A 12,139-nucleotide genomic window follows, 5' to 3' on the forward strand; every position below is an offset into this window, starting at 1 on the left:
TTCTGCACCTGGTGAAGAATTATCCACAAACACACTGAAGAAAGTGAATCTTTATTGTAAATCATGGTGTAGAATTAATCTTGTTTTCATATGGCTAGTTTGTGTTCAATATAGTAGAATTATCTTTACTTGCTTGGACTTTGAAGAGAAAAACACTCTTAAACTGTCAGGATATTAGCATTCATCATTTCTATCCTTGTGCCACTGTCTGTATCACAGGTAACCATGAAGACTAAGTAGCAGTTGAATATTTATTGTAGGATATTGTGCAATTTTAGGAATTTGCTGAGGCGAGCTGATAGAATACAATTTATTTTAAATTGCAATCACAGTTGTATCCATTGTAAATTACTGATAGTGCTATATGGCAAATTGCCATTGTTCATGCTTCTATGATCAATTTATTTTTATATGTGTCTAGACAGCAGTTTAAACTATTACAAAGTGGTCCAGGGTGTGAGTATTTTATATCTTCTCCAGGGGTATTTGCAGTGTTATCCAGGTCCTATCCAGTGATCAGGCTGATTTGTTCAATTTGGGTAACATTCAGGGTGCCAGAGGGTTAATGATGTGCATTTCAGTTTGAAGATAGGTAATCTGCTCATGGAAACTGGCATCACGCTATTTATGTGAGATAGAAGTAGTCGGAAAAAAGCCTGCAGTGTAAGAATGAAATATGATTAGACTGAATAGACTGTAACCTCAGATTGTGGTAAGGACAGAACTTGTCACAACCACACTCAAACAAGACGAGTCACAAACAGCAGGAAGTTCAAACACATTAACACACTGTACTTGTATATGTTTTGCAGTAGCTCTCACTGAGAAATATGACCTTTCGTTTTGTTTTGATCTAGTAAAGTACTTCACAATAGATATAACTATGTGTTTTTAACTTTTAATATTAGCTTTCTTGTCTCCAATAAGATCCTATCTTTTTTTCAATCTTGCTGCCTTTGCTTGAATGTAATAAGGTCATCTGACCACTTCTACGTTATTTCCACTGACAGTTTGAGTTTAATGATGTTTCATTTGAAAGGAAGTCCTGTTCAACATGCGGTTAGTGGTGAGAGATGGATTGGCACTGAGATTGTAGTTAATTTTTGACAGGCAGCTTGATCAGATTTTAAAGAAAAATTATTGAACTAACCAACCTTTGTGACTTCTGCGTTAATCCTTCCGGAATGTATACTTGAACTGTTCTGGCCTATAAAGAGGCCCATCGTTTTTGGATAGAATAGTTACCAGTTCCACTGTTTCCTTTTATACAAGAACAGTCAAATCTCCCACCAACAAGAAATCATGCTACACCTAAAGTACTTACTGAAGCACAGAACCAGCCAGCCAAAGCAGGTGAGTCCTTGGCAGGAAGACATTCCTACCAGTATAGTTTAGACAGTGATATAAAATGTATTGCATCACTCTGTCACCAGCACTGACACGTGTTGGAAAAATGTACCTCGCAAATGACATTAGATTCCATTTTGTTTGAATATAATATCCAATTTGATAGAAAAGAGTAAAACCTATTGTGCATTATATAAGTAATCACGTCTAAAGGGCAGTGAATGAGCAGACATTAAAAAGTCAGCTCTTCTTATAGGCTTATTTTTCTATAATAACGGAGAGTGCTCTAATAGGCTGAAAGAATAAAATAATACGGAATTTTTCTCACAGAGGCAGATCATTCAGTGCAACCATTTAATAGCTCTATTCAGGAAATTCATCCCACTCCAATTACCTCCTTCAACTCTGCACCCTCACCACTCCTGCATTCCTCTATCTCCATCAAGTCCCTAAAACTCTCTATTCAACGTTCTCACCATACTCTGTGTAATGAAATTCTTGTTAATTTATATTTGATCTGCTAGTAGTTATCTATTCATGCCCATTTGCAAAATGGAATTAGATAGTATTTATAATACACAAATAGAGCTATGTGGTACAAGCTGTTGTTTATACTCTAAATGAGCTTCAGTTCCTGCCTCTTTCATCTATCAGCATATCATTCTCTTTCTTTTCTTCTCATGTTCATACTTCTCTGCCCCACACTGTTAGTCACTTCAACCACTGAGTGTGGTATTGAGTTTCACATTCTAACCACTCTCTAAATAAAGAAATTCCACTCACAAGTGGAAATAATTTCTTAGTACCCACTCTATTAAAACTCATAATTTTACAAAGTTCCTGAGCTACAAATCTTCTCAAACAGCATTTACAAAGCTGTATCAGATCTCCTCATAGTTTTCTTTTTACCAAAAAAAAACCTGAGCGTGCTGAAAAATCCTTGATTGTAGCATCCAATCTTAATTCTGATAACAGCCCTGTAAAACGGTTCTACATTTGCCTAATGGTTAATACCATTGCCAGACCATAAGTGTGGAAGCATTAAAAAAAAACTCAATATATAATAAAAAAAGGGAGTTAGGAGAGAACATAGGAGGAGCATTTCTTGTAGAAATGATAAGCCATAAATATTACCAGGGAATGCCATTTAACCAAACAACATCGAAGAAAATACTGGAAAAATGCAGTTCTCCGAATCTGTAAAAAGAAAGAGGAATTAATGTCTTGGATAGTGAACTTTCATCAAAACTTGAAAGACTAAAATTAAGTCAATTAATCTATTTGTTCAAAGAAAGGGAGACAGAACAACAGGTTCACAGGTTCAAGAGCACAAATGTCTGACTGCAATTACAGTAGAATGTTAACAGTCTGTGAGTAGGCCTTCACATTACTGGCAAAGGGAGGAAAGTGTTGGCTAGCATGCAAAGATCATTTTGCTTTAGTCGTGGAAAGGGCTAAAATAAAAGGATAAAAAATAGAGGCAGAAACAAACTAGGATGACAGAAATTGATAGGATGAAATGAGAGACAGCTAAATCAGTCATCCACAAATTTATGTGCGGATGAGAGGACTCAAATGCTATGGAGGAAAATGAGAAATTGTTCCCCAAGTTATAAAGAATTCAGTGACCTGCATATAATGCTAAATGTTGAAACATTTGAGAGGATTGGGAGAAGCAATAGAGATAATGAACTACAATGATGTCAGGGTTATACTTGTGGTCAGAAAACAGAGTCGGAATTACAGGATCACTCCAATAGAAAGGATATTGCATTGCATGGAGTAACAAGCATGCGCCAGTTTGAAGGAAGTACATGTGAATCTCAGTGATGTGAAAGGAGTATTTAGGAATCTGGTAAATGGTTTGTGAATAAGCAAATTGCACCTATTGGTGTTCTTTGAGAAATGCTGTTGACATAATAGTCACATGCATGGTCAATGAAAGGAAGTACTAGTTGAAGTCATCTTTCTGAAGAAAAGAATAATACAGTGAAATAGTGGATGGTTGTGATAAGATCAATGGAAATGGTCCTTACTTTTCCCAAAATTATCATTCCCAGATTTTTAAAATCAGTCCAAGTTTTGGAATAACAGTGCAAGCCTTTCAGACAATCTTCATTATATTATGGAATTTGATATATCACAGCAGCAGTGAAGGAGCAGATGTAGCTTGTGTTCAATGGATTATCACTCATACTGGTGCACATGACAACTGAAAATATTAATTGCTAACTACAATGTTGCTCATAAAAGCAAAAACACATCTCTTACATTACAAATGCTTAGTTTTAGTTCAATAAATGATCACTTTGATGTCACAAGTTGCTTTATGAATATTCATTTTTTTATTAGTGTTGAAGAAACCTAAGTTAAGATCCTACTTTGCTTAATTTGTATTCTCATTAGGCAAATTTAAATTAATAAAGAGGGCTACATAAATCTAATAATGTCCTGTCAAAATAGTTAGATCATTTTGTCCAGTCTTTTAACAACATACCATTACATATGTCAAAGTTCATTCAAGCTGTCAGAATAACTAAGAATTTCCTTAGGCATTGCTTTGAAAGCCACTGTTACTTCATTGCTGACCTTTAGGGCACCCTCTCAGTGAAATTCCCAAACTTGCATTGAAAGACAGCTTTAGCACAGTTTAATGCTGACTTTTGATGCAGAGCATTGAGGACATTTGAAGCAAGTCCAAATTTCTTCAATCTTGCATGCTGATTCTGTGAAATCTCTGTCAAAACCTGTTGCCTCTTTTGTTATGTGTTTTGTTATGCACATTTCCTGAATTGATGCCATTTCTCTAGATTTCCCAAATTTACGTTTGATAAAGTGATTTTTCTTGTGTTTTCTGGGTCTTTCCTTGGTAAATGATACTTTAAAATTTGAAAACTGCACTGCATTTTCTATATATTCAAATGCATCTTAACAGCATCAGAATGTTCTGCATTAAAAATCAAAAAATGTCCACAACTGTTTTTTTTAAATACACTCAGCCAATTATGCATGACTGATGGTTTGGGAGCTTCAAACTAGAAGCCTAAAGAAAGAATATTGTGGAAGTTCATTGCTTGCCTGGGACACTGTTAACTGATGCTGACTTTTGATTTGTTTTTCATGGTTGTTATGTTCCATCATAAGCTCATGAGACTCTTTATAAGTTTCTGGATAATTTATCAATGTGAAGGCTAGTGTAAATTTCAGAGAAAAACATTATTGAGGCTAAGACTTTGACGAGGGAAAGGCTGAGATGCTATCAAGAGTGAGGAAAAGAAGATGGAGGTTGCTGAGTGAGTAATTTCAATCCTTAAATTTCTCCATCCTCATGCCACCTCCTATCATCACCTTGCATTTACTGCACTCATAGTTCGTTTGCACACCCTTGAGCTTCCCTAATCAATTGCGGCCACACACCTACCATATTTTTGACCCAAGGTGTGTTGAGATTGGTAGTTATTCCCCTTCCTCACGCTTGGAGCTCAGCTCTTCCATTGTGTTAATGATATCAAAAGACCCTCAAAAGTCCCACTTTGTCACACTAACAAGGCAGTCATTGCCGAGTCACAATTACTAATGATGTTCTAAATGAATTGTAGTACATTATCTTGCAATCTCCTCCATTTCTCTATAGGAAGCGTGAGCAAACCCTGTCATGCAAAGGTATCAGGGCAATGTCCTAGCTATTTTCGAGGAAACAGCTTGGAACGAGGCACAAGCGTTGTTGCAGAGATAAATAATGGAGGATTGTGAAATTGTTGGCTATGTTGAACAATGTGACAGATATAGAATCAAATAGATGTAAGCAAAGAATGATTTACAGGTTTTAGCAAAGAAGTGCTTTCAATACACTCTAAGCTATTTATCATAATAGATAAGTTTGAGGTGTAATGCTGGTCAGAGAGGAGGAAAGGATTGGGATTAGGCTTTTTGAGTTCTAAGAAAGTTATATTAAATGTTAAATTTGAACCGTTTCTTTCTCTTTCCACACATGGCAGACTTGCTGAGTGTTTCCAGCACATTTTGCTTTTATTTCAGATTTCTAGCATTATTGCCTGTATTTTTAAATATAGTCCTTCTGGGCTGTGCATTGTCTCCATATTGCTGTTTATATGGAGTTATTTTGAAATTAACTATTGCATACATCAATGACAGCTAAAATAGATTTAACTAATAAGAAATCTGCAATTGTTATTTTGGTTTCTTGCTTTTCTAGAGAAACTCTGAAATGTGGTAACAATTGAAGCTAAAACAAACTTAATCAACTGAATTAGGAGCAGAAAGCTAGTTAATGTTAACTAAACATTTGCGAGATTGCTGCATTCTCTGGTCAAAGTTCATTATCCCTTTCAGTGTTATGGCAACTTCCTGCAGATTAATAGATGGATCTGAAGCTATAACATTGCTCTTTGTTTCTGACTCCAAAACTGGATCAAGTTTCTTCAGTACTTCATACAGAGAAATAACATCCCTGTATTTGGAAATACTTGCATTATTTTAATAACAGGAATGCATCTATCTCCAATCTCCACTCAACCCTTCTATTAGCATGGCTGAAGTTTCGATCTCATAATGTGTGATAAATTGCCTCCATCATATATTATTGAATTCTTGCTTTGACTACTTGGCTGTTTATACTTTGTCTCATGGAGTAACAAACTAGAAAATAACATAAATATCTGGCTCATAGAGCTGCTGTGATGGATCTTACAAATTGGAACAACTTCACAGCTTCAGTCGTACAAACTTAGATTCTGCTGGCCCCCAAATTTTAGTGGAAAGACCAGAGATCAACCAGAATTCAGGAAAAGGTGAAAGTTAAATCATTGCTCAGCCATTGTTGATGTACCTTTGAATTATTGACTGAAGAGTGACATTGTTTGCCATTTTGGAGCAGGTTACCTGCCCATAAGGTTTGATGCAGGAAGTGCATCATGGCTGAGACAGGTTTGTACATGAAAAAAAACTATCCTTCACTGCTAAGATGGAATTAGAGATGGGACCATATACTATGATACCTCTCCCAGGACCTTGATTTTCCAATCTGTGATCTCTACATATGTGACACACCAAGGAGAAGGCAAGATCTCAGACTACCTCTTTAATGGTCTTCCCTTTTACAAAATAAATAATGATGGAGCAACACTAACAGCGTGCATTGAGTATTTAAAGTATTTCACAAAATGCCTCAAAAGTGCCAGATGCCTGTTCGTCAGGACTGAAATCAACAAGTGAGCATGGTCCATCTTTTTAAGCAGAAAGGATTGCAGCATTAGAATGGAAGAAATGGATTTGCCATTGAGAGGTTGTTATGCACCTTTTGCTTTGAAAGGCAAAGCTTAGCTTTGGCTAGAACATTCTTGGACCTATAGTGGTAGGTGTGAAGGTGGGATTTGCTAGGACAATAGAGGGGAAGCTACATCGGAATGATTCCCCTTGCATTCCCAAGGGGGATAGCTAATTTAAATGATTACAGCCACAAATGGAGGTGATTTATGAGCACATTGAATTTTTGTCTGCAATGGGTTAGTTCTCCCACCACATTTGGGAGGTCATCATTCCCTGGAGTTGGCGTCCTTGTAGCAGTATGGCCAACTATCAGAGCTGGAGACTCCAGGCCTCAACAAGGAGATCGGGGGCAGGAATGGATGATCTACTGGCCCTATTGAGTCATCCAAAGGCATTTCTTTTTTGATCAATGAACCCTGCCCCTGCCCGCGCCAGCCCGCCCCATTAAGACATATCATTTTCCCCCTCAAGGTCTTAGACCTCCATTGAAAGTGCTTACTATTCACTCTTGGAGCTGCTCAGACAGGGCTTCTTGTTGGGTTGACAGCTGTCCTTGATAGGATGGTGAGAACAGAGTTGGACAATTAGAAGGCTGCCTATGGGGTAAGCTGCCAATACTACTACCAAGCCAATGCCCCTGTTGCAAGATAAATGTGGGGTTGGGTCCAACATTGGAGTCCAAAGCCTGTAGTAAAATACAGTCTGTCAGGTTTACTCAAATGCATTTTAAAGTGCTTTCCTTCATACTGATTCATCTGAATACAGCTCTATTCAACATTCAGTACAGAGGTATGGTTCACAGGCACAGAAATATGTTCTTCCACAATACTATTTTTAAAATAACTTCTGAACAATGGCAATTTGATTGTTGCTGCAGGAAGTGGGGAAACCAAAGTAAATTATACATAGTTTATACAATTAACAAGTCCAAATTAATTGACAGCTGAAAATATTTGTAAAGCAGAACATATATGCTGCATACATAGGTTAGATTTGTAATATCAGAGTAATATCCATCACCATTTTAAATTAATATGTTATCGTGCTAATTATTTTTTCTTGTTCACTTACAGACATAAAAATGTTTCTAATTTTTGGTGCAATTGCTTTGGGAAGCCTTGTATTGGTCATCAGTGTTGTTACCATAATATGTGTGTGGAGGTATGTACTCTGTGATCTACATAACTTGTGCAAAGCGAATAGATTAATGAAGTGATCAATCTGAATCATAGGAAAGTACATTATTCTTTTTCACAGGAGCAAGAAACGGAAAGCAAACAACACACAATTCCAAAAAGACACCACTGAAAGACATAACGTAAGACAATCTTTGTTGTGATTTAACCTAATTAACTGTGAATTTAAATCTAACAATGTGACATTATCGACAAAGATCAAAACCAAAGAAGACCAGTATAGTTCCAGTCCCTTGATGCATTAAATGATGGACAGAAATATTGCATTCTCAGCAGAAATACCAAACTGCTGCCTTTGACTTCCAAAACAACCCTTTCTGCCACATCCAATGATAGGAATTGGAAGGTAGAATGGATTCAACTACTGTCCCTCCACTTTTAAAACATGGATTGAAATCCAGTGTTAACTGATGGAATTAATACCTTTTTACCAGACTTTGTAAAAATGTTCAATTAGATTAAGGAGCCTCTGTCTAGTCCCCAACACTAAACCACATATCATACAAGAGATGATCTAGAATTTAAATGAAAATCTGAACACTGTGTGCAAAAACCTGGGGACCCAGGCATAGAATCACTCCTCCTGTTGAAAAGGACTGAATGTTTTGTGCTTCCTTGAAGGGAAAATAATGGCTAAAAACTGGGACTGAGTCTAAAATACCACGTACCATTCAGGGATGATCAGACCCTCATGTATCAGTGGTAGCTACAATACTGAGTGTGCAACCTGCAAAAGAGTACACTGAAAGTAAACAGTAATTTGAAGTTATGGAGTTAACAGGACCACATTGGAAGTGGGCAAGGGGGAAGCTTGACCAAACCAAACATATACTGAATACAGAATAAGGAAAGCTTTTTGTCTATTACTCATATTAACCAGTGATAAAAGGATGTAGGCAACCTGGAAACTTCATTGCACCAATTTATGTTTTCCTTCAGAAGAAATCTCAAAGAAAAATTGACTGAAATGCCAGCTTTATAGCTATTCCCTTGAACCTTTGATAACTTTTTGTGGAACAAGACCTATCTGCTTTGTCAAATCTTACCACAACCATTACTTACCAAATCGACTACATATTTAGCTCTTTATATTAAGTACAGTACAGTGCTGGATTGTCTCTCTGACACAGACTACACACACAAATGCCAAGAATAAATTGAGCCTTCTAGTAAGATTAGGCTGGAACGCACTACTGTGCAGAGGATTTTGACTCTGCTTTGAATGGTTATACCTTGAATGAGCACAAAACTTTCATTACTTTATAGAAGTGCCCTTGTCTACTTGAATGTGAGTTACAGAAGGTGGGGATTATTTAATCCAAGGCTCAGATAAAGAACCATGTATGTTTAATTCACATAAAACAAAGTAGTGACAATGGCCAACCCTTTATATATACAACTCAATTTTGTATTTTTCTCAAAATAATTAGGTATAGTTCTCCTGCTAGTTTAGTTAAGGTTGGGTAAATCTATATCCAAGCCTGGAGTTAGATCAGATGGTGGTAGAAATATACAATTTTTGACCTCAGATTAAGGCAGTGGGATAACTCATACAGGTTTCTCAGTGCTATTTTCCAGAAAGTTACCCTTGCATTGTGCTTATACATTGCTGTCCATTAATCCAGTAAATCTTTGAATTATGTGGACAAAATGCTGAAAAAAATGTGTCCTGATAAATTATCCCACCAAATTATAATATTATTATTATGATAATAAATTTTCTCTTGGAAATAAAAGAGTAAATGAAGCAAACCAGATAAGGCTCAATGTTAATTTTCAATTTGATTGGTCTCTCCACCTCAGTTTTTTTGAGCATGCAGACATTTTTTATTAGGGGAACCAATTATTCATCTGTTTAAGTTAATGAATAAATAAACTTAAAAGTTTAACAACACTGTTTACAAACAGCAAAGAAGAGCCAACCCAAACAGCTATACAAATCCTGATGTCTACGATCGGCCAAATTCCAGGGGTATGGAGTATCAGGAAGAAGCCATTTATGCCAATCTGTAGGATCTACTACTGATTAGATGACTGTGTATCCATCTTCAACTTCACTGGTCGAACTTCCTCATTATGAATTGAACCCTTGTTTCAGCTTTCACTTTCCTCACAAATAAGGTGACTGTTGAACTCATTCCATCACATAATTAAACAGTGAACTTTATTACAATTCTTCAACAGGATAAAGCAAGGAACGATGTGCTTTCTTCTCTCAAATTCTAAAAGTGCTCCATTTGTTTTATTCTTAAGTTACAAACATTTTTAAAACATTTAACTGGTAAATGTAATAATTTCAAGACATAATGTGTATATTTATAAACTTGCCAACTGAGAACTGATTGGATATATTAGCTTAGCGACATACATAATAAAAAAAACTCAGATTAAGCTGGTTTTACAATCCTTAAATATTTTACAGGTATATAAAAACTTGTTTGCAGCCACTAGATGAATTTTATTTTCTTATTTAATATTTCAATATTTGAATTGTCACCAAATATATGAGGCCAGAGAAACTAACGGTTGTCATGTTACTATAGAACACACCAAGTGCCAAAAGAAGGGATTTTTACTAGATTGGAGTTATTGCACACCACCATATTGTTAACTCTGATTGTTGTTTCCTCAAGGAATATTTAATTTGACCTAGTAACTCATGTACCACTGTGTATATTTTGTCTACCTTATTATTCAACTATGCTCATTCTCAATTGGTCAATTTTCACAGGCATCAGATATCTGTGTGAGATCAGATTTTAAAAATACCTTTCCTTTCTGGTAGCTCTAAGGTACAGTACACAAATCAGAACCCTTACCAAGTAGACACTAGGCAGGAGAGGGAAGCAGGTGGCAAAAAAAACCAGCAGCAAGGTCTTGAGGAACGTTTTGAAAATAGGGAGGGAGGTGGGCTAGATAAAGGTATCAAATAAGGAAGATGCAGGGAAAAGATCTGAGGCTTCATGAAGCGATTGTCCAAGTTGCTAAAATGTTGGAAGGGTAGAGAGTAGGGGAGAAAGTGAGGACTGCAGATGCTGGAGATCAGAGCTGAAAATGTGTTGCTGGAAAAGCGCAGCAGGTCAGGCAGCATCCAAGGAACGGGAGAATTGACGTTTCGGGCATCAGCCCTTCTTCAGGAATGAGGAAAGGGTAGAAAGTAGGTAAAGGTGGAGGCGAGAATAAGCTGAAGGTATATACAACTAAAAACATTTGGATTTAAATCTGAATGGGAGCCATACCCAAAAGAATGTAAATGTTTATAGATATCAAAATTGGCTGGCATCTCTTTGCTGATACTTAGTTATGAATGATCTAAGGCAGCTATCAAGGCATCTGGAGCAGCAAAATGATCCCTTATTATGCCTGTGCAAGATACATGACTCTTATGAGGTCTCTGTTTCACAAGCAGTGCTACTTGAGGAATTTCACAGCTTGTGTGTCCCAACAGGAAGTACTCGAGAAGTATTTTAGTGAAAGTTAATTTTCTTTCTCAATGAACTTGGCAAGTTGGGGGTAAAAATTCACAAGGAGTGGCATTCGAAGTCAGGGTTGCCAGTTCAATATTGGGAGTTGTTGAAGAATATTTCCTGTGTAGGTTAGATAGAATTTACATCACAGAAAAAAGTCTAACGTGTCAATGGAGGTATTTGTCATTTCCTTAGCCTTCTCCAACTTTACAGGCAGTGTGCAAGAACATTATATGCCTATTTAAAACAAAGTATCATTAAGATTTTTTTATTGTAAGGACAGCTATAAGTAATTTAAAGATTACAGGTTTTTCTTTGTCTTTGATAGTGATATTTAAAATTTACAGCAGGTGGGCTAAATAGACATTTTATAGAGCCAGCAGTTGGCTGAAAATATCTGTTCTAGTTTCTGGCAGCTTTATTTAGTTATAAATACAGCACATGTTAACTCAACACCAATGCAAGTGAAATTTGATCATCAGAGGTTAATTATCAATGAAATGGACCATCTCTTGACAAGCTTTCTCGTTCTTCAGTCATCAAACATACTAATTCAGGATTGTGATTAACCTGACTGTAGCCATAATGACTTCCTAGAAACCATAATATACCTAACTCCAACTTGATTAACATCCTTAAATTGGGCAAAACATCAGGGAGTTTATAATAGCAGACAAATGGAAAAGCGATGTTTAGGAAGCCAATTCTTGTACCTTAATTTACAATAATTATAAATTTTCTACATGCTGGTGATCTGCCTGCTTTGATGTACCTCACTTTGTAAAATGTGACATCATACTGTTGTGAATAAAATAAACAAAGATACAAAGGTCAATCCAC

At 36.4% G+C, this 12,139-nt stretch overlaps 1 protein-coding gene across 4 annotated transcripts in view; it reads left to right on the forward strand.

Annotated features, from left to right (window-relative positions):
* Positions 1 to 12,126, forward strand: part of cd226 (CD226 molecule) — a 56,699-nt gene extending 44,573 nt beyond the window's left edge. For 2 of the 4 annotated variants that reach the window (XM_072570670.1, XM_072570672.1), the window contains exons 4-7: positions 1,273 to 1,353; positions 7,710 to 7,797; positions 7,894 to 7,954; positions 9,741 to 12,126. In XM_072570670.1, coding sequence (XP_072426771.1) covers positions 1,273 to 1,353; positions 7,710 to 7,797; positions 7,894 to 7,954; positions 9,741 to 9,845 — 335 coding nt within the window. In that variant the 3' untranslated portion in view covers positions 9,846 to 12,126. The remainder of the gene's footprint in view (positions 1 to 1,272; positions 1,354 to 7,709; positions 7,798 to 7,893; positions 7,955 to 9,740) is intronic. The other 2 variants (XM_072570673.1, XM_072570674.1) reach the window with 2 other exon arrangements.
* Positions 12,127 to 12,139: the final 13 nt, after the last annotated feature.

Source organism: Chiloscyllium punctatum, chromosome 5 (genome assembly GCF_047496795.1).
Source record: "Chiloscyllium punctatum isolate Juve2018m chromosome 5, sChiPun1.3, whole genome shotgun sequence".
Lineage (NCBI taxonomy): Eukaryota > Metazoa > Chordata > Chondrichthyes > Orectolobiformes > Hemiscylliidae > Chiloscyllium > Chiloscyllium punctatum.